The 24,999-nt window shown below is 33.6% G+C and overlaps 1 protein-coding gene and 2 long non-coding RNA genes across 4 annotated transcripts; 2 read left to right on the top strand and 1 right to left on the bottom strand.

Moving 5' to 3' along the window:
- The first annotated feature begins 1,909 nt into the window (after positions 1–1,909).
- On the top strand, positions 1,910–18,763 carry LOC127841029 (Kv channel-interacting protein 4-like). Its single transcript, XM_052369537.1, has 6 exons — positions 1,910–2,033; positions 4,376–4,445; positions 5,143–5,213; positions 6,117–6,329; positions 6,667–6,729; positions 17,896–18,763. Exons 1-6 carry the CDS (start codon positions 1,932–1,934, stop codon positions 17,941–17,943), a joined length of 567 nt encoding a protein of 188 aa, XP_052225497.1. The 5' UTR covers positions 1,910–1,931; the 3' UTR covers positions 17,944–18,763.
- Positions 9,054–15,340, top strand: LOC127841030 (uncharacterized). 2 transcript variants are annotated; one of them, XR_008030677.1, is made up of 6 exons: positions 9,054–9,961; positions 10,374–10,439; positions 11,185–11,376; positions 11,881–11,953; positions 12,363–12,544; positions 13,164–15,340. It is a non-coding gene; the product is annotated as an uncharacterized LOC127841030 (long non-coding RNA). The 2 variants fall into 2 exon arrangements; XR_008030678.1 differs by lacking the exon at positions 10,374–10,439 and having other exon boundaries at positions 9,055–9,961.
- On the bottom strand, positions 15,385–16,369 carry LOC127841031 (uncharacterized). Its single transcript, XR_008030680.1, has 4 exons — positions 15,994–16,369; positions 15,744–15,839; positions 15,555–15,627; positions 15,385–15,429 (listed from the first exon to the last, which is right to left on the bottom strand). It is a non-coding gene; the product is annotated as an uncharacterized LOC127841031 (long non-coding RNA).
- Positions 18,764–24,999: the final 6,236 nt, after the last annotated feature.

The following is a 24,999-nucleotide window of genomic DNA, read 5'->3' as shown; positions in this document are numbered from 1 at the left end:
TGTATAAAACAAGAAGGTACATGATGTATTTCGCATGTGTATGCAGATGTATATAATGATTCATAACAGGGCCTCACAATGACGTGTCCAACTTATGTCTTTTAGAAAACCTTTAATCAAACAAATGGACTTGGAATCGCGGTACTAGTTGAGCAACATGGTATACAAACGTTGTATTATACGAAATATTTATCCTGGCTCATACGTAAGGTCCATTTAAATTATCAGCAGATTCTAAATTTTGATATCAAACTTCGTCCTTTATTGATACGCATCTTTGAAGACCGGACACAATACGACCTAAACCGATAGCCCAACGATTAAGGCAAATGGTAATTTTCAAATGCAACTCAGTGGTTTTAGTCAAGTTCCTGACGCGAATTAACTTCAAATATTATTGCTATGATTTGTATTTATATATAAAATGCATCGAACATTTAAAGACCAATGTTCGTGTGTTATGTTGTGTACGAATCGGAATAGGCTATCCTGCAGCATAAAATTAACCCTTTGTTTATTATTCATGCATGCACGTAAAACACTGAGATTTAGAGTTAATGCGAATGGTTCATTTTGTTCTTTTTGCATCTATTAATTATTAAAAAAGTTAAAAACACTGCAAACAATTAATATTCTTTATTTAGGGGTCAATTTAAATGGACATTATGCATGAAGTGACAAAAAACACACCCAAAATGAATTGTAAACCGAGATATAATAAATACAACAAAGCTCCACCATGATTTTTGCTTTACGAGCCTTTATTGATACCCCGCAGCACCAAAGTGTAGGATAACATATATGCAGCATCTAATACCATTTACCTATAATGACTGCTTACCACTTGCCACTTACATTTAGTGCCTGCTATCAGTACAAAGCGTGTTTTATTTGCCCGCGTAAGGACCATTTTAACTCCTCCTACTACTCTCCGGTACGTCTATTAAAAACTGTTTTGTGCGTGCGTGTGTGTGTGTGTGTGTGTGTGTGTGTGTGTGTGTGTGTGTGTGTGTGTGTGTGTGTGCGTGCGTGCGTGCGTGCGTGCGTGCGTGCGTGCGTGCGTGCGTGCGTGCGTGCGTGCGTGCGTGCGTGCGTGCGTGCGTGCGTGCGTGCGTGCGTGCGTGCGTGCGTGCGTGCGTGCGTGCGTGCGTGCGTGCGTGCGTGCGTGCGTGCGTGCGTGCGTGCGTGCGTGCGTGCGTGCGTGCGTGCGTGCGTGCGTGCGTGCGTGCGTGCGTGCGTGCGTGCGTGCGTGCGTGCGTGCGTGCGTGCGTGCGTGCGTGTGTGTATACGCGTTTAACACTAGCTATTTAAGTCTAGACACTTCTAGTATTTAACAGAACAGATCGGTTACTTAACGTAAGCATATTACAGCTGATCGTGATAATTCATATAAATACATGCATGTTAAATAAGCATAGTGGCATTCGTCATATAGTATGACATGGCCATGTGTCCTAATATAGATCAAGGTGATACATGCCTGTTTGTAGATTATGTTCGTGTGTGTTTATATGTTGATCATAGCTATGTATGTCTTTTAGAGGGTTGATGTGAATAGAGTTTCATATCGTGTTTTTCTTGTATAATATTTACTCACAAAACTGGGCTTAATCTCTATGCGTAAAATGTCGTCCCAGATAAGCCTGTGCTTAACGCTAAGGCTTATTAGGGACGACACTTTCCGCTTTATTGAAGTTTTCGTTTAAAGAAAGTCTCTTCTCAACGGAAAACAATCTAATCTAGGCGGAAAGTGTCGTTCCTAAAGAGCCTGTGATGTTTGCAGATGCTAATCTATGACGATAATTTTCGAACGTGCATTAAGACACACTTTCTCGGAACGAGGCTCATAAATAAACACACATTATACCTGTGCTCAAAACATTATATTTCATCTTTGTCTTTTTATAGATCATGATATTGATGACCTTGAGATGAAGGTTGTGAGGTACAAACCGGAAGGCCTTGATATTCTCTGCAAGAACACAAAGTTCTCCAAAAAAGAACTTCAGATTATGTACAGAGGCTTCAAGCAGGTTCGTGTGCAATTTTGTTTGGACTTATCTTTGTTCAAGAGTTTCGTTCTGGATAAACTGGGCTTAACGCATGGGCGTTAAGTGTCATTCCTTTAGCCTATGCAGACCGCATAGGCTTCTCAGTGACGTCACTTTCAACCTTAAATGGAGTATCGTTTAAAAATACTTTCTTTGAATGAAAAGTACATTAAAGCGGAAAGTATCGTTCCTGATTAGTAATGTCGGACTGCACAGGCTAATCTGGGATGACACCTAACGCAAATGCATTAAGCAAAGTGTTTTCGGAGCTGGCCCGATATAAAAATGTTGCCATTACATTTTCCGTGAGCTAAAAAAAAGAACCGAATTAAAATTCGATATATTGTGTTAGTCGTTTATACAAAAATACGAACATCCTAAGCTACTAGTACTAGGCATTTCGTCCCTTTTTGTACAGGTTAATATTTTACGTTCACATATTTAAATGTATGAGTATAGTTAACCATCGCAAACCTATCGCAAACATTTTCTTACCGCCATACATATACCCTTATTGTTTTTTTTCAACGGCTTGTCCTTCATATTGAACCGTTTTTTGCTATTCTTCACTGGGCAAGGCCCACTTTTTTACTCATAATTACAGTTTTTGACGGATACAAAGAAACAAACCATTTGTTTATACCACGACATTATTACAAACAGATCGTGTTAAAGAAGCATCTATAGATTCGTCAACAACGATGTATAAGCTATTGTCATTAACAACAAGAAAAAGGCTGGCATTGATGTCAATACTGTTCAAGCGGAACTGCACGATTTGTATATGTGTTATATTGTTATAAATTGATGCAACTATGTTAAAATAACATAAAAAAGGCAAGTAAATATACGTTGAAGACGAATTTCATAAAATGCATAAAAAGAAAAATTAGCGCCCAAGCCCATTGTGACGAAGATATTTCGTACATATCTACAATAACCGAATCATTCGTCTTTTTATTTGGATCGGAGTTACTGTTCGTGTGTCGTATGAATAGATATCGTTGCAGGAAATTACAATGATTCGTAAAACTAAATTTAGATTCACATCGTACATGCATGATATACATGCTGGCGAATTCGACTGTACATACATTTTCGATTTCAGAATTAAATATATGGCTTATTTCGCATTTTTCGTCACATGTTCTTCTTAGCTTTTATTTTAATGTATATTGAAATATATGTAAAATAAGTGTTTTACACATTTTATATACATTCATAAATATTTGACAAAATCTTGCAGTCACGCTTTAACAAAAAAAGGCAATTGGGGAAAGAATGGGTCTTCTTTGGGGAAATCTGCGGAAATAATCGTCAATTATGGTTTAAGAGTTAGACATTACGACCTATCGTTATTGTTCAGTTAAATACAACTGAAACCAGAGCTGTAAGAAATTACCGAAACCAATGGCCTGCACCTTGAATGGAAAGTTATGGTTCCACACCCGACGCAATGTCTCGGCGATATCATAGCAAACAGCTCTGGCCTCCTTGCCGTCGTCGTGTGACTTTATGATTTCATTGTTAAGACATAGTTATTTTGGTTGTCATAAAATCGTCTGTTATGAACCCTGATTGGAAGGAATGGATATTGTTATTGGCAATAAAGTAGTTGGAAAATAGTAATGAACGCGGTTTTCCATTAGATCACCGATGTAATCAGTATAAAGAATGGTTTGAAGAAAGAGAGGTGTCAGGCGTTTTAAAGTCTGGTGGGAAATTAGCTCATTCTTAAGTCGGGGGAAATTAAGAATCTGAGAAAACGATTTTAAAAGTTTATGTAGAATAGCTTTCTTCACTGACATCCTCTTTGTAAATTGTGGTAGTTAGTGTATCGGTACATTCGGTGCTCGATGGATATCGCGTCTATGACTTCTCACGGAGAGATGCTTATTTCTGTCAAGGAATGATGTGTATTAGTAGATACTTAAATACTTAAAAGTTTAGCTTATAATGTGGATCAATAAGTAACTTGTATTTATGAAATTTATTTTTTGAACAGTTATGTTTGTTTTGCCGTTTGTCATTTGTATTTACAAGATAAACAACAAGACACCACAACGGTAATAGTTATTGTTAAATAAAGAAGGTATGCAGCTTAATACGATACACTATTAATACTATATTTAAAGAGTCAACAGTGTTAAATGTAAAACTCAAATCAAAACTATTTTTAAAGAGTCAACAGTGTAAAATGTAAAACCCAAAATTAGTTTACTTCAGCTGTGTCATACTGGAGAGAAAGGTCTTGAATAAATAGACATATAATGCAATCCCCAGAACTGCGCACATACTCACACGCTGTACTTGGTTGTTTTTAGGAATGCCCAACGGGAATAGTGAACGAAGAGACGTTCAAAGAAATATATGCTCAATTCTTCCCACAAGGCGGTAAGATGGCTTATTACAACCTCGCTCTGGAGAAACCGGGCGTTATTCATGTGCGTTAAATGTCGTCCCAGATTAGCATGTGCATTACGCACAGTCGTATCGTGGGGGACCTTTCCGCCTTTATATATTGTTTCGTTGTTTAAAGGATGTTTCTTCTGAACGAAAGCGGTGTCTCTTATTGGACGGCGCTGACTGCGCTGACTAACCTAATACGATACTTTACGCACATGCATTTAGTCACGTTTTCACCCAGCGAGGCACCATATTAAAATCACATTTTAAGTTCAGTAAATGTATCTAAAGAAAGGAGAATGTCCACGTACTAAAATTGCACTTCGGCTGACATTCTACACTTTGTATATTTCATTTTTAGAATAAGGCCTAAGAGGCTGTAAATGGACCTTTTAACATATTTCAGCATGTACTGAAATATATCATTACATACCTTAATTGATAACTGTAAACAGTGAAACTAAGGAGCCCAAGTAACAAAAACACAATTATACACCTAAAGTAAGAACAAAAATAATCCTTAACTGGGCTCGAACCACTGACTCTTGGAGAAAACGTCTAGCTCTTAAACCACTCGACAATCTATGCTCACATGTGGCGTAATGTATGTAAATGTATTTTATAAATGTATATTATTTTTTGTTTACCTTTCTCTATCATAAAGTGTTATGTCCAATGATTTCAGACGCGACTGCCTATGCCCACTACGTGTTCAATACATTCGACCATGACAAAAACGGGTCCATTAGCTTCGAGGTAATCGCCTTCATCATAAATTATGTGTTGTCTCTATTCTAAATGTTTTTTCTGTGTTGTGTCAAAGTTCAATTAAGTTTATCGAGCATTAGAGAAAAGCTCTACAACTGGACGTTATATCATTCTGATTCCTATTCAATTAATGTCTATTGTAAGATAAACACCTAAGCTTGTATTTATCTAAGCGTGGTTAGTAAGATAAACAAGTATTATAATGTTAACCTAAGAGCGGTCCGATCGATCGCATTTGATTGGTAAAGTCTGACCCTGTAGTGGCAATTTAGTAAGTTAATGATGAATAAAGAGCCGTTCATAAGAAGTCAATAATTGTATTATCTAGACTAAACTGTACATAGGGCTTATTTAGATTTATCGCCACATACCTTAACAATCAGCAAACCTAAAAGAAGAATTTGACTTTGTCTCTCTCTTCAACCTGAGCTACGTTCTGGTAAAACTAGACTTGATGGAGTCCGCCTAGGCGAATCAGTGACGACACTTTCCGCGTGTTGGAATTGCTCGTTTTAAGAAGCATAGTCTCAACTAAATTCAAATCTAAACGGAACGTGGATTTCTGATTAGCCTGTTTTGAATGCACAGGCTAATCTTGTACGACCATTTACGCACATGCATTAAACCCAGTTTTCCAAGACTCATATTATTTTTAACGATATAAAAAGAAGCACTCAATACTTTCACATAACATTAGGACGATCGGACGGAAATATAAAGTACATTCATTTACATCGAGATTGTAGCTCAAATAGGAATCAAGAACAGAAAGTAACTTAATTAAACAATGAACAATAAGTATACACCTCCGACTCCTTCGACTCTTCATTAATATTTTCATCATAATCAATATTACATTGGCAAATGTTTATCCTGGATTCTGTTTCGAAGGAGTTCGTGATGGGGTTGTCCGTTCTCGTGAGGGGGACACTTCCAGAGCGGCTACAGTGGGCGTTTAACCTTTATGACGTCAATGGGGACGGCATCATAACTAAGGACGAGATGGTGGACATCGTGGGCGCCATCTATGAGATGATGGGACGCTTCACCCTGCCGGCAATTGACGAGTACAGCGCGCGGGAGCACGCGGAAAAGGTGTTCCAGGTATGTTAAGCTGCTCGCACTTTGTCGACTAAAATCCATGTATAGTGAACATACAAATGCCCGTACAGCTCTGTTATGAGAGAAACTTAGAGATGGTCAATCTCTTTTTGATTGCATAAATCCCCAATCCCAACGAACAGTTTGTGGTCTAGCATAGCAGTTCACTCCCAATTATTATTATTAACACTATGTGATTGTACCGACAGAGTTAGTCGATCCCGGCCTTATGTCTATATATGGAATTTCGATTTCATGTTAAAGTAAAGTAATTTCTTATTTTAGACACAAGTATAAACTTATGCTACTCAAACGTTAAATGTATCATTGTTATTTGCAGAGAATGGACTTGAACAAAGACGGTGTGATATCATTTGAAGAATTCATGGAAACATGTAGAATGGTCAGTTTTTTAAATATTTTATAGTATACTAGTTTTATAAAACTCCAAATTTCCGAGTTATAGATTGGCTCATAATACAAGTTATAACCCATCCTTTAATATATCCATCAAGACGTAAAACCGATGGACAGACGGGGACAAGCAATTAAAACCATTAGTTATCAAATCGCCTTTATTGGAAAAAAATTGAAAAAAGTGTCAAAGTGATTTCATTTTCCAACGTATAATAGTCATGAGAACACAATTTACACATTGTTAAACGCATCTCGTTTCTGCCCAATTACTTCATAACGACTGAAGTAGAGGTACCCATACTTATAATGATACTTAGTTACTTAATATAGAAGATATTGTACTCATACACTAAAATATACACGAACAGAAGAAATAACTACAACAACCGTAGAGAAGCAATTACAATAATAACACGTGGGCTTTTATTTATGACACATATCCAATAACAATGCAGTGAGACACAAAGCAAATGTAGTTGATAAGACACACAAATATGCAACACACGCACACAAGTCAGCAAAACCAAGATCGTGGTATTTGAGAGGTTGACAGAATGCATTGGTTTTAACCGATGTTTAGAAGCTCAAAACCTCAAACTTTGTCCCGCGATATTTGCAACATAATTAAATGTATATAAAAATTTATATGATTGCATCACAATTCAAATTAAAAAGGTATAAGATTTACGATCCAAAATGTATTTCTGTATTTTCAAATACATGTAACTTATAGCATTGACAATCTCGAGACAAGACGGCATACTAATAACACAAAGGGCATCTAGTACAGCTTAATCTAACATTATGTTTGGTAGCCATACTCTGTTTCGAAATTCATAAACAAAGCACTAAAATATTGCATTATTTTAAATTATATTTTCATTACTTTAGCTCGTTATTATATTTAATATATTTACCTTAGGGATGTGTATAGTGCTTAATGCGAATATATGTTAAAAGCAGATCCCGTACGTCCAGACACATACACAACGCATGCATCTGAATTTCAATACACTTTTGCAAGGAAGGACAAAATCTATCATCTATATGAATCAAAAAATCGATTTTTCTCAATCATGTGTTTATGTGAAAATGTTTATATACTTGCATAATATAACATCGTTAAGATGCATTCGTACTAGTTTACTTAAAGTCCACTTGGTGCAATACTTGCAATCATTGTACACACAATATTATTCAGTCTTGAAATTCTCATCCCCATGTTCTTGTCATATGCGAGTATATTCAAACCAGATATAGAAAATATGTTCACGCAAAGTACTTTTATCCCAAAATGAAGGTACACAGACAACATTTAATAACATTGTTAATATAATACAAAGAAGGCATTTCAATTAAACCTAACGAATACTTTAAACGAGTGTTCGTTGAAAATAGGAACTGGATATATAACAAAGTTGCCTAGTATTACATTATTGCATACATACATTGTTGGTGACATAAATTGTTTACAGGCACAGCGCATTTATCAACAATATCAAAAAAGTTCAGTTCACACAACCCGTATCCATTTCATATGATTGACATGAGTTTGGTACCCATTAGTTTAATTTAACAGTGATATGGCATATGCCTATAATCATAAAGAGACGTCATCATAATTCAGTTACTCGTATGGCCATTTTATTCGAAAGCTTAGTAGACGAGGAATAAACGCCGACATATTTAAGTAATTGTTCACCCTCTAGCATTTGTATTCTGTGTCTGGTGCAAATTGTACGTCGTCTGCAAATATTAACATTTATAATTCAGGAGGCCGTTTTATCAACATATCTTAGCGTGATCTTACGTAAGATTCGTAGGATTTTGACGTACGCTTATCGTAAGTACTGCGAACCGTTTTATCAAAGAAATCGCAGCTAAGATGTCGTAAGATTTGTGCTGAAAGCTACGACTGGGTAAGACCACTCTTAGCGTTCGTAAATTGTACTAAACATGGCCGCCGCACGTGCTTTAGACGATGGTTAACCAAGAGAGATGAGACCACTCTTAGCGTTCTTATTATGGCGGCCATAGGAGCGTTAGACGTCGCACGACCGAGAGAAAGGAGGCTGTTTCGACAAAGAAAGGGGTTCAGTGATCTTAGAGACGCTGAAATATTGAGTCGCTATCGATTAGATCGACAATCCATTTATCGGCTTGTCGATTTTTTAAGGTACGATCTACAAAAACCGACGAGAAGATCGAAGTCCATACCTGTTCTAACGCAGGTTTGCATCCAATTGTTCTCAATCCATCATATTCAATTGAGATTACTTTCATGTGATAGCGTTTTATAAATTCGGTTTATAAATCGCTACGTCCAAGGGGCATAATTAGGGTCGCCATGACAAGAGAGAATAAACTTTTTTTTAATTTGTATGATAATGGATTGTCTAGCCGTTAAAAGGATAAGTATTTCTTTTCATTTGCTCGATTTTCATAAAACCAAATGTTCTATCGTTTCTTTTAAAGTACGACAGTTTCATTGCCATTATAGCTTGAATTTTAAAGGTTGAAATAGTAGTCGGACATTACATATTTCGGACGTTGCTAAACATGTTTGTTTTCGACACAGTTTAATGATTTTTGTTCAGATAAAGTTTTAAAGTTGTTGTACTTGTAATGATTCACGGTAGTATGTCTGGAATATCTTCTCTGATGATTAGAAGTCTTAAACTTATCATACATGAGCATTACCAATGTTCTGTCAAAATAAGATATAGGAATTTACAAAATACATGAACACGAATATGTTCAGCTGAGCAACTTCAATCCCACAATGATGTCTGGTTAGCACAGTGGTTGATTCACATTTTCACGTAGCCAAGGTGGTCTATATTGACCACACCACAATTGAATATATTTCAATAAAAAATAATAATCTGGAATTGGTTGTCAGACATGCACTTTATTATAAAACAACTATGTCTCTGTGTGATGTACTGTTATATGCTCAATAATCACATACAATTGAAATACCCATCAGTGTAAAAATTAGTACCAAATTTGCAAGGATGTTAAGTTTAAATAATGCTTGCTTACTTTTCATCATTCCCGTTTGTCTGATTTACTTATATTTGTTTTGTGTGATTGTATTAAATGATCATATTTGAAACAAACTCTTGTGCATTATTTTGGTAGGTGCTTGTGAGTCTAAGGTACTTGGCGAAAGGTGATTTTCTGTCTGAGGTTGCTGACCTTCATGGAATTAGCAGGTAATTTTTCGCATAAGATAGTAGATACACTATAAGGAAGGAATGTATTGTGAATTAATACATAATAATACATAATAATTACAATTTAAAAGTATATCAATTTATGTTTTATTATATAATAATGTTCCTTTTGAAACTGATGTTCCACTTTAAACATGACAAACAACAGGTTATGAATTAATGTGTTCTGTAAAAAGATCTACATAAAACTCATCATGTGGATTCCTGAATAGTGTTACAGTTCTATGTACATCATTGTTGATCTTTTAATGGAATAAGACATGTTTTTAATGTCATTTAACTAAAACATTAATAACCTTATTTTGGGCATCATAAAACATTAATACCGGTAGTTTGTTCTTAAAGTATGAGCAGCTATAGTCAAATTATTGTGCAATGAATTGTTTTTCAGGTCCAGTGCATGCAATATTATTGCAGCCTTTGTTGATGCTGTTAATTTAAGAATTGATAATGTAAAGTAAGCATGTTTGTTTTAAATTCATATTAAAACTTATTAATGAGTTAATATTTATTGAAAACTTTCAAAGAACTGGTTTTAATATTAAATTACTGTTGAGCAATTTATATTTGATTTAGTATTTAATTGATTTAACTACTTCTGACTTACTACTTATTTGTAATTCCCTCATTTCCTGGGCCTAAACCAGTACTTGGTGACTTTAGGGGAGAACGTTCCCACAATTGGGATCGAATCTGTGACCTCCCGGTCGCTAGATGGATATGTTGTCTACCTAGCAACTGGGAGGTCACGGGTTCATTCCCCAGTGTGGGAGCGTTCATTAGATCTACGTCAAAGACACCAAGTATTTGATTAGGCACAGGAAACGGACTCGAGAGCGTTTCAAATAAGTACATGTTAGTACTTTCTATGCAATTGACTTTAAATAAATAGGTTTAAACTCATTGATTTAACTTTTTACTTATGTTTTGTTCATAATATATCTAACACTTTATTATGTGTACAATCAATTTCCAAAAACCTATTATTTTGATAAATTTATTTAATTAAAACTGGCAACATGGTGGTCATTGAGAATTCTCAACACAATATTTTACCTGTAATATGTATGATTAAACATTCTTAGTGTTTAAAAATGTTATTTGTAACACATGCTTTTGTTTTGTTGCCAAATGTGTATTTCTCATTTTTTTTACAGTTTAACAAGAAACTGTTAATTATAACATAGTGTAATTTTTTACAGGTTTCCAACTGGAATTGCACTTGCTTCTGTCAAACAAGGATTTTTTCAAAAATGTGGCATTCCAAATACAATTGGTGCAATTGATGGAGCACTCATTCCAATAATTGCCCCAGCAGCAAATGAAGCCATTTATGTGTGTCGTAAAGGCTTCCATGCCATAAATGTCCAAGCAGTTGTGGACCACAAGGCCAGGTACATTAAACTATAAATATTCTGTATTCATTTTTGTTAAGAATGTAGCACAACTGGTTTCATGTATTACGGCAGTTGTAATCATTGTCCGAAGCATATCTCAAAAACTTAAATAGGTTTTATCTTGAAACTTCATAGCAAGGTAGATATAACAGGGTGCAGGATCAACAGGTTTCACAGGGATTAACACAAATACTTAAACAAATCTTAAGTGCAGAAAGGACAGTTTTGCTTGCAGTTAGTGCTGATATCTTCATATTTAAGAATACATTCTTAACAGTCAAGATGCATTACATACAATAACTAGGCATTGTAGCAAAGTGAATTGTGTGTCACTCTTGCCCAATGTTATTTTAATGACCCTCTATCACACTGTACAATGTCAGTCAGAAGCTGCATAACTAATAGTGAATGTGTTACATGTGAATTACATTGATTCCCTCAATCATATACCGCAATTAATTGAATTACATTTTAACATCTTAAAGTATAGGTTATTTGCAGGTTCATTGACATTGTGTCGAAATGGCCTGGGTCTACGCATGATGCCTCTGCCTTTGACAGCTGTGGGTTGAAGGTATGAACATATATATATATATCTAGTATGTGCTTTCATGGAAATAGTATATGCATACACTTTAAAGAACTAAAGGCTAGGAAAAACTGAAATGCTACTGGAATTATGATGCAATTTTTCTTTTTTGATGAATGAACTTTAATTAAAAAAATATATTGTGTTTTAAGTTTAATTTTCATTACTTGAATAACATGATCATGGCTTTCAAAAACAGAGTAGTTTGAACTGTATTACTTTATATCTGTAAAAACTGTATCAACACATAACATATGTATATCTTTGTTGAATTTACAATTGATATTAATAAAGTATTGCGTTAAGCTTATGAGCATCCTCCAGATACATGCATTAACCACTTTAGCGATGATTGTTCAAACGTTAACCTGGATTATTTTAAAAATTGTATTAGACCTTTCTGGAAGAACACCACCAAGGGCACTTGCTGGGCGACTCGGGCTATCCCTTGAAAAAATATCTGTTGACGCCATTACTTAGACCTACAACAGATGCAGAGTTACGATACAACTATGCCCAGTCAAGTGGGCGGATGGTGGTGGAGAGGGCTTTTGGAGTTCTCAAGAGTAGATTTAGGTATGTATATATACTGCATGTATGTTAATTTAGTTCCAAAAACATTCAGTTAATCAACATATGACACCAATAAAGCACAATGAATCTTCCCACAGAATATATTTTATTGACAAATCCTTTCTGTCTGTCTGTACATCTTTTGATAAAACCCTAAACTGTGACTGCTGTATGCTGAAAATATGCCGTTGATCTTTTAAAATGAATAGCAGTTGTACAAAATGTTAAATCAAATGTGTTATTTTTTCATTTGTTAAGCACATATAAAATTTTGCGATAAAACAATGCTCTTGAAATGACTGATTGATGTGTTTGTGTACATGTATCTTATTGTGACTTGTTGGGAATCAGTGAAGGAGACACATGTAGTAAAAAAACATTTGATAAAGATTTAAAAGTTGCTTACATATACATGTCCAGATGTTGATAGAAATGGATGTCGTAAATTAGTAAATTTTTTGTTTTATTTATTCATTGTTTTACCCATTTAAGTGTTACATTTCATTAATATCTCAAGATGTATATCAACAAAATTTTATTCATTACGAACATTAGTATAATAATTAATTGGACATTGTAATTGAATCTTTAGATCATATTGATTTGTATTCTCCAATAACAGATGTCTACATAAAACTGGAGGATGCTTATACATGCGGCCAGACAAATGCTGCCAAGTAGTTGCAGCATGTATGCGTCTTCACAACTTGTGTGTCGATCTGCAAGTGCCACTGCCTGAAGAACCTATTGAGGAGGCTGATGATGTTGATCACACTGCCCCACAAGTTCAAAATGACCGTCATGCATCAGCATACAGACAGCAAATTATTCACTTATTTATGTAGCTGCTGTTCAAAGTTCACATGCTTATTTGGTCTTTGTCGGCTCAGGTTCTACTAAAAAGTACCCCTGGTACTCATGTGTATACTAATATGTAGCCCAGATATGGAAAATACGCTTAAAGGCACCCCACCATATTCAGGGGTACTTTTTAGTTTGTTTTCTGTACCTGGGGTATTTTGTAGTATACTTAAGAGTACCCAGGGTACTTTAAAGTAGTACCTGAGCCGACAATCACCAATCAACCTCACATGTACATTAAGTACTCTATGTAAGCCATTGTGATCTATCCATGTGGGGCTTCATGCATATAACTATTTGTTGATGAAAGTCAGGTCATATTTCTGTGAACAATATTTAAGCTATGTTCAAATTTGGTGAAAAGCTTTGCAAGAATGTTATTATTGAAAATTTCTATGTCTGTTTTTGTAGTTTTTTATAAGACACAATTTTTATGTCCCCCACCACTATAGTGGGGGCATATTAGTTTTGCCCTGTCTGTTGGTATGTGTGTTTGTTTGCGTCAAACTTTAACATTTGCCATAACTTTTGCAATATTGAAGATAGCAACTTCATATTTTGCATGCATGTGTATCTCATGGAGCTGCACATTTTGAGTGGTGATAGGTCAAGGTCATCCTTCAAGGTCAAATGTCAAATATATGGGGACATAGTGTTTCCAAATGCTTGTGATGTTTTCATGTTTCCTTCATATTATCACAAAGTGGAAATAAAGTCTATTCCTTTAATACTTAGCTAATAAACATAACAGTACATTTTTCTTCGCCTCCAAGGACAAAGGAAGTGGAACACTATCTGAAAATAAAATACATGTCATGTTTCAAATTATTTGTAATGCAAAGTGATGCTAAAATGGTAACATTGTAACATTAATGTAACATTAAGAGATGTGCATAAACTAATGATTTTTTTAAAACTGGTTTAGCATACATTTGTGTAAATGATGTATATAAAGACAGACATGTCAATATGCTTCAACCCATGAGCCCTTCCAAAGTAAAATGTATTATGGGGTCATTATATTAATGTTTTTATTTAAATCAAAGATAGTTTAGATACTAATATAATAATTTGACTTACTGTTCTAAAAAATTCTCCAATACATTTTGGGCAAGGTTTTTTTTGCTTTCAATGAAGTACTGCTCCGCAGCCTTTTGTGTCTGAATTTGTTGTTCCATCAATTTTCTTTTAAACCGGGTTGTTTCTGTTTGTACAATGAAGAACGTGTATTGTGCTAGCTGCACATCAGACAATGTTCTGTAGCAACAAATTATTTTATATTGAACATTTGTGAAAATGAATTGTGAAATTTAGGTTTAAATGTATGCACAATTTTTTTTGGATATAGTATTAAAATGTATTATCATACAACTTAATAAGTTACAAAGGCTGAAGTTTCATAATCCTAGGCCGAAGCGTTCTTGAGTTATCATCTAGAAACCATATGGTGAGCAGACCGACCGACAGACAGAAATGAGCAAAACAATATACCCCCTCTTCTTCGAAGGGGGGCATAAATATTTAATTTGTATGGAACTTACATCTTTCTTCTCTTACAAGGCTGTTCAGATTTGGCCTCACACGGGCTGTTTGGCGCATCTTCCTATAATGTTTATATATGAATGATTATGACTTTTTATATAACATAAGTAATCCAATATGTTAGTTTAGGTCATAAATATGCGTAAACTTATTTATAATTTTACAAGTAAGAAACCAATGACTTTTATGTCATATATGCAAACATGTACATTCAATGACAAAGATATTTTGATGGAGCCTATTTATTACAATCGTAACTGCAATTAAGTAACTTAAACTTTAACGAACTTTATGCCGCATAATTAATTTGTTATTATGACACACATTGTTAGACCTTTTATATTTTATTTGCTTAGTAACATTGACACTCCTACAATAATAAATGTGCCATAAGTATACTGTGTTTTTGATTAATTATCTTACCAACTCGTGGCCAATTGAAATGCTTGATGTTTCCTCGTCAACACATGCTTGTTGTTTAGAGCCTGAAAAGAAATTCAATTAAAACACTTAACAGATGAACGAAATAAGCGATTAATTGATGCATGGTGCATAAATACAGTAATAATTATGATATATATGTCAGAATATATAAAAAGTAATGACATACATGAACTGGACTGAAACGTGTCTAATCCACCGTCGATTCCCACCAGTGTTTCTTCTGGTAGAATGGCTACTATCTTCAATAGAAAACAGGAACAACAACAATTGAAGCCAATTATTAATCCGTGCAATATCGATATGAAAAGGTTAATTACAGTATGCTTCTATGTATAGATCAAAGTTCAAATTTTACCTTCTGCTCCCAGTCTGTGAGACAGATGCTGGTTTTGCCGCCTCCTGTTAGACTCGCTTCCCGCCGCCTGTTCTTTTCTTTTTTTTTCGCTTGACTCTTAAGAAGAGTATAAAAGTTATTTGACATACACACTTTAGATTACACAAATTAAACCTGAATTTCATGTTTAAAATCTTATTAGTGACTGACATTGTGAATTTTTTATAATCATTTTGTGGAAAGAATCATGAGATTTCATTAGTTTATGTACCTTAAGGTCCGTCCACTTCTTTATTATTTCGTCAACTTCGCGGCTGCTCAAGCCAACGCTGTTCACTCTGAAATTGATTATTTTTAGATGTGTGTTTACAAAAACAATTGAAATTAATTTATAATTTATGAAATATAATGCACACTGGGTCGTACATGATATGCCAAAACAGTATTATACAGTACGCATTGTAATGTACCAAGATAAATATATACATGTATACCGTAGGAAGCAAAAATGTGTAAGAAATTGAAGATGAGAATACAACTTTAGAAAAGGGAGATAATTTATTATATCCCTTTAAAATTGTATTTACCCTAAAAGCAAACACAATATTAATAATATGCAATGCTTCCTTCAAATTTACTGCATATTAATAATATATTGATTGATCATCGAAAAAACTCGATTATTCGTCTGCAAATTTTTTTATTATATAAGCATACACTAGCAACTTGTAACCTAAGTTCAAACGCGGTAAATTATGATTCCGCTTATTTTCTAACTAACATCAACATGCAAACATGCATACAAACTTTTTCATTTTGTTGAGTAAGGTACAAAATATGAATTTAAATAAAATAAATCGGAACAATTATGATAAAAATTGACAGACATAAATCGCTTAAATATTTTTTTAAGAAACGATGTCGATACATTTACTATACGTACTTCTCACAGGTGTCCGCCCAGAACTTTTCTTTTTTCTTGTTCGTCACTTCAATAGTCATTTTACTGACCAATAACGAGTTATTGTCCGTGCATGCCTGCACTAAACAGGCGATCTCCGTCTCCGACCAATTGGGCTTTCGTTTCCCCTTGTTCATTTTGTCGGCCATCTTGCTTGTTATGACAACAGACGACTTTGACATAACGCGGGAAATCGAGTGATGACGTTTTTGACTGGTTCGCGTTATTTCAGATCGTACGCTTAGCTAAAATCTTAGCTGCGACTCGATACTTACGACAACGTTCATAAAACGGGTATTAGCGGATCGTAAATGAAATCGTAAGTGAGGGATTTAAGATAAGATCCGCTAAGATAAGATATGTTGATAAAACGGCCTCCAGACTTATACGGACACACATGTATACCACAAATTTGTACTCTTAAGATACTTTAACCCCCTATGTTGTGCATAAACCGTTCCAAGGCGCTGACCTCAGCTTGTATCATGTTTTGTTTGATATCGTGGTGGATGTATTGCTCTGTATTGTATAGGTTATCATTTAAGTGATATTATGGTATCACGACCATTGTCTCTATATAGGGTTAATGGTAAGCAAGAAATATCACCAGGAGAGAACTCTTCTTATATATACACATATAAGGCAAATTAGCAATTATGTATCCTTGCAGTCATCGCTTTGGAACGGTCAAAGTTAATAGCGTTGTGGATATTTATCAAGTTTAAGGGGCTATAAACCTGCCTCTTCGCCCAGAAATATACATTAAACCCATTTATACCTAGTGGACTTTCCCATCCTCCTAAATTGGATCAATTTATTTCCAAAATTAGGGATGTCTAGTATATTGATTTCTATATTCAGAATATTTCTTACAGAAATTCCTTAAAGCAAACAGCGCAGACCCTGATGAGACGCTGCATTATGCGGCGTCTGGGTCTACGCTGTTTACCAATGCCTTTTTTCTAGACATAAATGGGTTAACATTAAGGTGTACATACAACTGGTCTTTTTTTCAATAGTCTGTGTGTTTTTGAAACCAATGTTTCGAGACGATACCGAATGAATGTTTTGTATATTGACAAAATATCGACTAAATTTGTTTTCAGTTACAGTATTCCTTTAAATTGAGTACAAATGTCATATTTCTTGTTCATATGTCAAGGTATGTGGTGAATATTAAAATGACGAATAGTGTTGTTGATTTTCTTTCAGGATGATAACATAGTACGAGGCATGTCTCTCTTTGATACTGTGATCTAGCGTGTCGACGGGAGAAAAAAAGCATCGGCATCGTAGAATTGTTGTTCAAAAGTATGAACAGCGACATCCATATCGAGCGCTACTATAGATGCCAGATATACAAAAACAAACATTGCAGATAGCTGACTGATTTCGCGTGCCTAACTTAATATATAATTAAGTCAGTAAACGCGGTACAAATATCAATGATAATTTCCCCGTGACTTTGCAGTGTGTGGTACGTCTTCTCGTCGCATGGAGAGTATTAGGAAGGACAATAATTGTTTTATCGTGATGATATATACGATTTAAATACTTTCATTTCACAATCTGGGCTGACATAAAAAAAATCAAAACTGTAATGCCGATTTGTCCTGTCAAGTTAATGTACATTCTTCGGAGTTCATCTAATTTTTAGTGTGACTTTTTTTGCAAACAACATATTATGGGTGTATGCCTGATATTTTTTCTCGAACGTATTTAACATACCTTATGTGTACATTAAAATAAGCAATATAATCTTCAATGTAGAAAAAACATTATAGAATAAGTAAAACTTCAATATGTTAATGTTTTTAATGTTTGAGAATTGATACATTTATGAATAACACTGTACTGTACATTGCGATTTGTTTGTATTCATAATAACATTGGGCTCGAAATTAGACATGATGCATCCATCACGTCTATCATGTTTGTGGACAAACGATAGTTTTATATGTTTATTTTATGAATATCATTTGTTAGTATCATTGTATGTTTGTATCGTTCGATTATAAAACAGAGATCAAAATGTGATATAACTGTTTTATCAACAATATTATACCATACCTGTCAATTCGTTGTGTGTTATGTTATTGTCGCTGGAGTACGAATTGTGCATGGTAAGCTAGTCATTTGGTTCGCCGACCGTTGTTAATTGACGATACATTTAACGCAATTTACTTGACTCAGACAATGTTTCGTTTTGCAAAGTTTGTCACAATCACAAGCAGCTTAACATGAATTGTCATTAGGACACACTTACATGAAAGTGTTTTGATCGTTTTGATCCGCTGCACATGTTGATCACCGAAGCAATAATAATATTTCATAACTAAAACGTATTCTCCTCACAGGTTACAAGTTGCAGGTTTCAAAAGTTAGCAGGTTGTATTGTATAGTGATTATTATAGGCTTGAAACGTAAACATATTCTCTAAAAAGACATCAATACAATAGTATGCGTTTGTTGTGTACTAATGAATATGTTTTTTGACGTATTCTGTTCAAATCATGGTTTTGGGATCCAACTTTGCCAATGCCGAGAATTACATTGTTCTGCCAGACATTCAAACGTTCGTTATTTTAACATATATTTGTTTAAGAATAATAACGATGTAACCATAAATTCAGTTGCCAGATCATCTTTACCAAAATTTTTAACATACCCGTATAACCCTTTGTGGTATTCAAAACTTTGCTGATGCCATTTTAGAAATAAGAAATCGTCTTTTATTTAATGCAAATTATTTGAACATGTGAACACTTCAAATGTTAGTTTAAATAAAAGTTAAAATATTGTAATAAAACAACAGAGAAACAGCTGTAATAGCTGTTGTTGTCCTGTCTGATACCTAAACAAAGATTTTCTTTAAAGGGATATGGTATATTACATTTAATAAAAAATTCTTAGCTTTAGTTTAGATAATTATTTATCTTCGATTGATTGTTTACAGCATATTCTAAACAATAAAACATATTGACAGCAACATATTATTTCAATTGTAGGTCTATAACTTTTTGAAATGGAATTTTGTATTTACTCATGCAATAATGTAAAACTTATAACATTTTTCTACGGAAACAATTGAGACTGCTGCAAACCTGTTTAATATCTAAAGGACCAGGTATAAATATTACTTTGATTCAAACAAATTTAAAAAAAAAATAATGGAAACAACGATAGCAAATTATGCAAAACTCATATAAAATTTGTCAAATTTCAATATAAAGTTACTTTTAGTTAAAAGAAATAACTTTCATGTATTTAATTGCATGCAGTGTCTTTATATGAATTCCTCTAAATTATATAATGAAAAGAAAGCATGTTTCATTATGTTATTGTTGAACATAAATTATAAAAATATCAAAGATTAAAAATAAAATAGTTCATTCCTAATCTATACATTACTGTTAATGAAACATTCGAAGAGTAAATCTTAAAAATTTGTCAGCATACCTTCGCATAGAATTGAATACTAAGAAAATGAAGCAACCAATGCTAATGGAGATCCTGTAGGAACGAATCGCAATCGTTGACTCATGTAATAACTAATTGTTATATAAATTGCTTTGTTTCTATAAACGGTATAACAACGAATATCTGATTTGTTTTTGCAAACCTGGTTAAGTGAAATGCAAAACACAACCAGATGTAGAAGTCATAGCCTTAACAGTAGCCTTAAGTTCCAACCATATTTACGTGTAATAAGTGTATCAAAATGTTGAATTGCGTTAACTCGTTTTAGACTATTTGCCCACATACTTGAAGTGGAAGCAGGGAAATGACACAAGCCTGAAAAGATACTGTTTCAAGCCAAAAAATGCAAACACTGTAACTTTCTTGAGGACGATTTTCATTTTTTACTTGAATGTCCAATGTTAATTTATTTACGAAAAAGTGTATAAATGAATATTACTGGAGTACAAAAACATGATCAAATTTATTGACCTCTTACAGACAGACAATGAACAAAGTGTACGAAATATAAATATATTGTTGTGTTTAACGCATTTAAATTGAAAGCTGGCTTATATAAATAAAAGTTTCTCTCCATGTACACATTTTGTTTTAAGACTTTCATCTATGTTCCGTTAACAATTCTGTACATCGATGGACATCTGTGTATATACTTTGTTGAAATATGTGTTTACGTAAGTGCTTAAAGCCTTATGTATGTTAAAATAAACTCTTAAACTCATACCAAATGGTACCTCGGAGGTAAATCAAGCACATATATTACTTTCGTACTGCCAGATGTATATTCTGCGTTATTCTTTGTCGAACATACACACAATTAATTGAATGTCATTCTTACAAACGAAAACGTCGTCATTAGACTGTTACTATCCAAGACTCTTTTCAAATGTTCGATGATTAAGAGAGGCTTTAAAGCGATTATATTTTTTTTTGAAAAAATTATACTTTATACCATATGCAGTCTCTCAAGTAGACTGCACTGCATTACGTTAATGTAGAATCATTAAATGTCAACATTTTAATAACACTTTTGTTATCATAACGACATTTCATAAAATTCGACTCTCTGAATTATCCGGCATGAAGTAAACATTAGCATATTTATTAATATATGATGTATAATTATATTTTTTCTATCTTTCTAATGTCATGTATAGTCTTTACAAATATGCGTACTTTGGTACTAGAACTTGCAATAACGTGTTTATTACACATTCTGTCGAGAAAAAAGACACTACTATCTAAAAAAGTAATGGTATTCATAAATAGGAATTATTCACATACGTTACATTTTTTTGTTGTTGTTAACTTCTATAGTAATATTTCGTTTTTTCTAATAAGTTCGTATTGTGCTGATAATTTGTCGCTTCAAAAACTATTTGATGTGTCTTTGAACAGTTGTAGGTATATAACATTTTCCTTGCGTGTTACATCACATGAATCAATAATTCTATTCATGTCTCTGTGATTTCATTAATCTGTTATAGACTTTCGTTGTAAATAGCATTAATAAATGTTTTTACTTATATGTTACATGTTTGCTCCTTGTCGATGTGATTTGTCTACAATCAAATGTTCGATATTTGTTTTAACAACATTGTCCACATCTTTCTAAATAAAATGTACAATACGTGTGCAGTTTAAATAAATTACATTTAACCTCTCTGATTATGATTAATTGTTGCGACTTATTTGAGATTATAACCATTTTTATGTCATTAAATATATCAGTCATGTGGAACATATATAATAAGTTGCCTCCACAGGAGATCGTTCTTGGAGTCACTTCAATATAGGTTATTTAAAGCATTTGACAAAATTCCATATAATATTAAGTAGTTAAATTAAGACTCCGGACAAAAACAGGTAAAAACATAAAAAAAAAGTGTGGGCTCAAAACTCCGGAACGTTCAATGCTTAGCTTAGCGAAGCATAGTACATATATGACAGGTTTGACCGGTTTAAGGGCGCCTAAACTTTACAATCGATCAAGATGTATTTTCAAAACTGTTTGTGTTAATGAAAAGTTACCTCAGCACTTCACAATTCAAAACGAACTGTAAAACAGGACAGTTAGTTAATAAATTAAGTTGATAAATGTCAAAGGAACTGTGTTATGAAACAAAAGCAAGCATGAATTACATCGTGTTTTTATATAACAAGCTTCAGAGACTTAACATCATATAGTTTCATAGTCTGATCATCGCAATGCACGTCTAAATATTTTTCGCATCTCGAAGAGGTTGGGAAAACTTACACATATCTCATTCAGAATTATTATTCATGTAACCATGACATTCTTGTTTAAAGTTATCAACAAGTCTAAATTTAGACCCGCTAATAAAACCATTTACTTGCGCAATGGTTTGTTTTTCAAATACGTAACCAAAGCCAATTTTGAGAAACAATTTGTATAACCTTCATAACAATTGTATACAGCTTGTTTGTAAACTATTTGCATTATGATATTCCCTGTTAAGAAATTTAACCCAATATTTGAGAATTTAAAAAACCCTGTTATCATTTAATGGATATCCCCCAAAGAATTGCAACATGAATATAATGTATCTGAATGTGATTGACCTTCAGATGGTGACTTGCCTAGAATATCCATGTCCTCATAAAATAATAATAATCTCAACACAATACCATCTATATTCACACCAAAGTTAAAGTTATATTGTAGGGTAAGTACAAAGTCGACAACAAATAAATGAATTAAAATCAGCGACTTTACCTCCCGTTGCCTCAGTCCAAACGCATAGCTAAAATAATCTGAATAAGGTAAATACGATTTAACCTGACTTAAAATTTGCATTCATGTCTTTCACTATTGTAAGCAATGTGCCTTGTATACCAGACTTTAACAATTTCAACTGAATTGCAGTTTATACTATACAAAATTAACATATCGACGTTTACAACATTCAAACGATTATTTTCATTTAAATAATTTAGCAAAATAGACATCAATACACAAATATCATCAACAGTTAAATACATTTTCCTAAATACGAATTGCGCATCCGAAATAATAGTATTTGGATAACAAAAAGCGCGTGTTTATAATCTTGGTAAATAATTTTGAAAAGCAACAGATTATTCGAAGTCTAGATCTAGCACGTGTTTAAATTGTGTATGTATCCAAGCAAGAATGTAAAACTGATAACATTTTATTTTTCAATGGAAATACGAAACAGTTGAGACCGCTGTAAAACTGTCTAATATTTGAAACATCATTAACAGGACATTTTTATGCAAAGAAATTTTAACCCTTTTATTTAATGAACAATATAAAAATGGTATCATACTATATATTATATAAATATAGTATTCTAATATTAAAAATCCATTTCCGCTGAAGAATATGTTCATATATTTCGTTGAAAGTGGAAGGCGACGACTAAGTTGAATATGTAAAGTAAAATAAACAAAAAGACATTGTTAATCCCATAGTCTTATTTCCGTTTTCATGCAGTTCCACAATACTCTATTCTTGGCAATGTGAAGATTGTCGAGTTAACAGAGCAAACGCTAGGCTAACTTACGACTTCCGTGCCATTTCTGCTGTTATCCAATTAAATTGTGATATACATAATAAAAATATAGGGTACTTGAATACAAGTCAAAGCAACACAAACCAAACAAGTTGTAGATGTATAAAGGAAAGTAAATATGTGTTTACTGAGCTATTTTTGTCGGAATTTCACTTATGCTATTTGTTGCTCGGTGCACAATCGCTCAATATGTAATATCAAAAATATCATTTAATTTAGTATTTATGTCATGTAAACAGTTTGAATTAAATTAACAGTCCCAAAACAATGAATCATTTTATGCTTCAAAATACGGTCTAAATATTCATTCACGCATAGGCCGAGCTAATGAATTGTGATCGGTCGACTCTCGTATTTGTCCCCGAGATTGTTTTGGTCGAGTTTCTCATTTGAGCGTTTTTTGTGTAATGGCAGAGTTTGTCCCGCATTGGTTTAGTTTTAAGATTGATTGCCGTTGTTCAGGTTGTATCAAGCTTGCATGCGTATGAGATTCTCATACAATATTGAAATAAAGAAGTAGACAATCATACTGATACCCATATGACATTATAGTTACCAGGCAAGGAAGTGCAATATTGTTAATGGACCCAAGAAGACGGCTGTGGCCCTTAACTGTTTCGGGCTTCCTGGCTCGTCGCTGTTTGGCAATATGACTCTAAGTTGGGTGTTCTAGTTTGTACAATGTAACGAATGTTTTATCTTGTGTATTAAAATTTAAATATTACACAAGTGTACTAAAAGTGTTGAAACCTCTCCCGCTACATTCAAAGAAAAAACACAATTCATAATGTACAAAATATATATCTTTGAAATGTAAACAACTACTTAAATTTCAATATTTTAATTATATTGTATTACTTGATCACCTTATAATTTAGGACGAATGTAGGTTTCACGCTGATCCTGAACATCCAGACAAATACACAACTAATTAATTTTAAGTTCTATGCATGTTTTACAAATGGGACATAACTATATTAACAATCAAAATCAAAGTACTTATCCATTGATATCATGAGTTTACGTGAACAATTCGGACAGATGCAAATGCGTCTCTAAATTTTAAGCAAAAATCTGTATTTATTTTTAAACTTGTGTATTCTACTAGTTAGGATGAATTCCTGAATTAATCAGCTAATTAATTACACAAATGTCATTCAGTTGTTATCCCCCCGGATCGAATGATCGGGGGTATATTGTTTATGGCCCTTCTGTCTCTCTTTCTGTCATTGAATGTGCCTGTTAATGTATGTGTGTGTCTGTCCCAAAACTTTAACCA

This window comes from Dreissena polymorpha, chromosome 8 (genome assembly GCF_020536995.1).
Source record: "Dreissena polymorpha isolate Duluth1 chromosome 8, UMN_Dpol_1.0, whole genome shotgun sequence".
Taxonomy (NCBI): Eukaryota; Metazoa; Mollusca; class Bivalvia; order Myida; family Dreissenidae; genus Dreissena; species Dreissena polymorpha.
The sequence above is the reverse complement of the archived record's forward strand: the minus strand, read 5'-3'. Positions and strand labels throughout refer to the sequence as shown.

Excerpts from the sequence above, each read along its gene's own strand:
- LOC127841029 (XM_052369537.1), top strand. The coding sequence starts at position 1,932 with ATGAAGGTTGTGAGGTACAAACCGGAAGGCCTTGATATTCTCTGCAAG. Across the intron at positions 4,446-5,142 it reads TCAATTCTTCCCACAAGGCG|ACGCGACTGCCTATGCCCAC; the intron begins GTAAGATGGCTT and ends CAATGATTTCAG. Across the intron at positions 6,730-17,895 it reads TCATGGAAACATGTAGAATG|GATGATAACATAGTACGAGG; the intron begins GTCAGTTTTTTA and ends ATTTTCTTTCAG.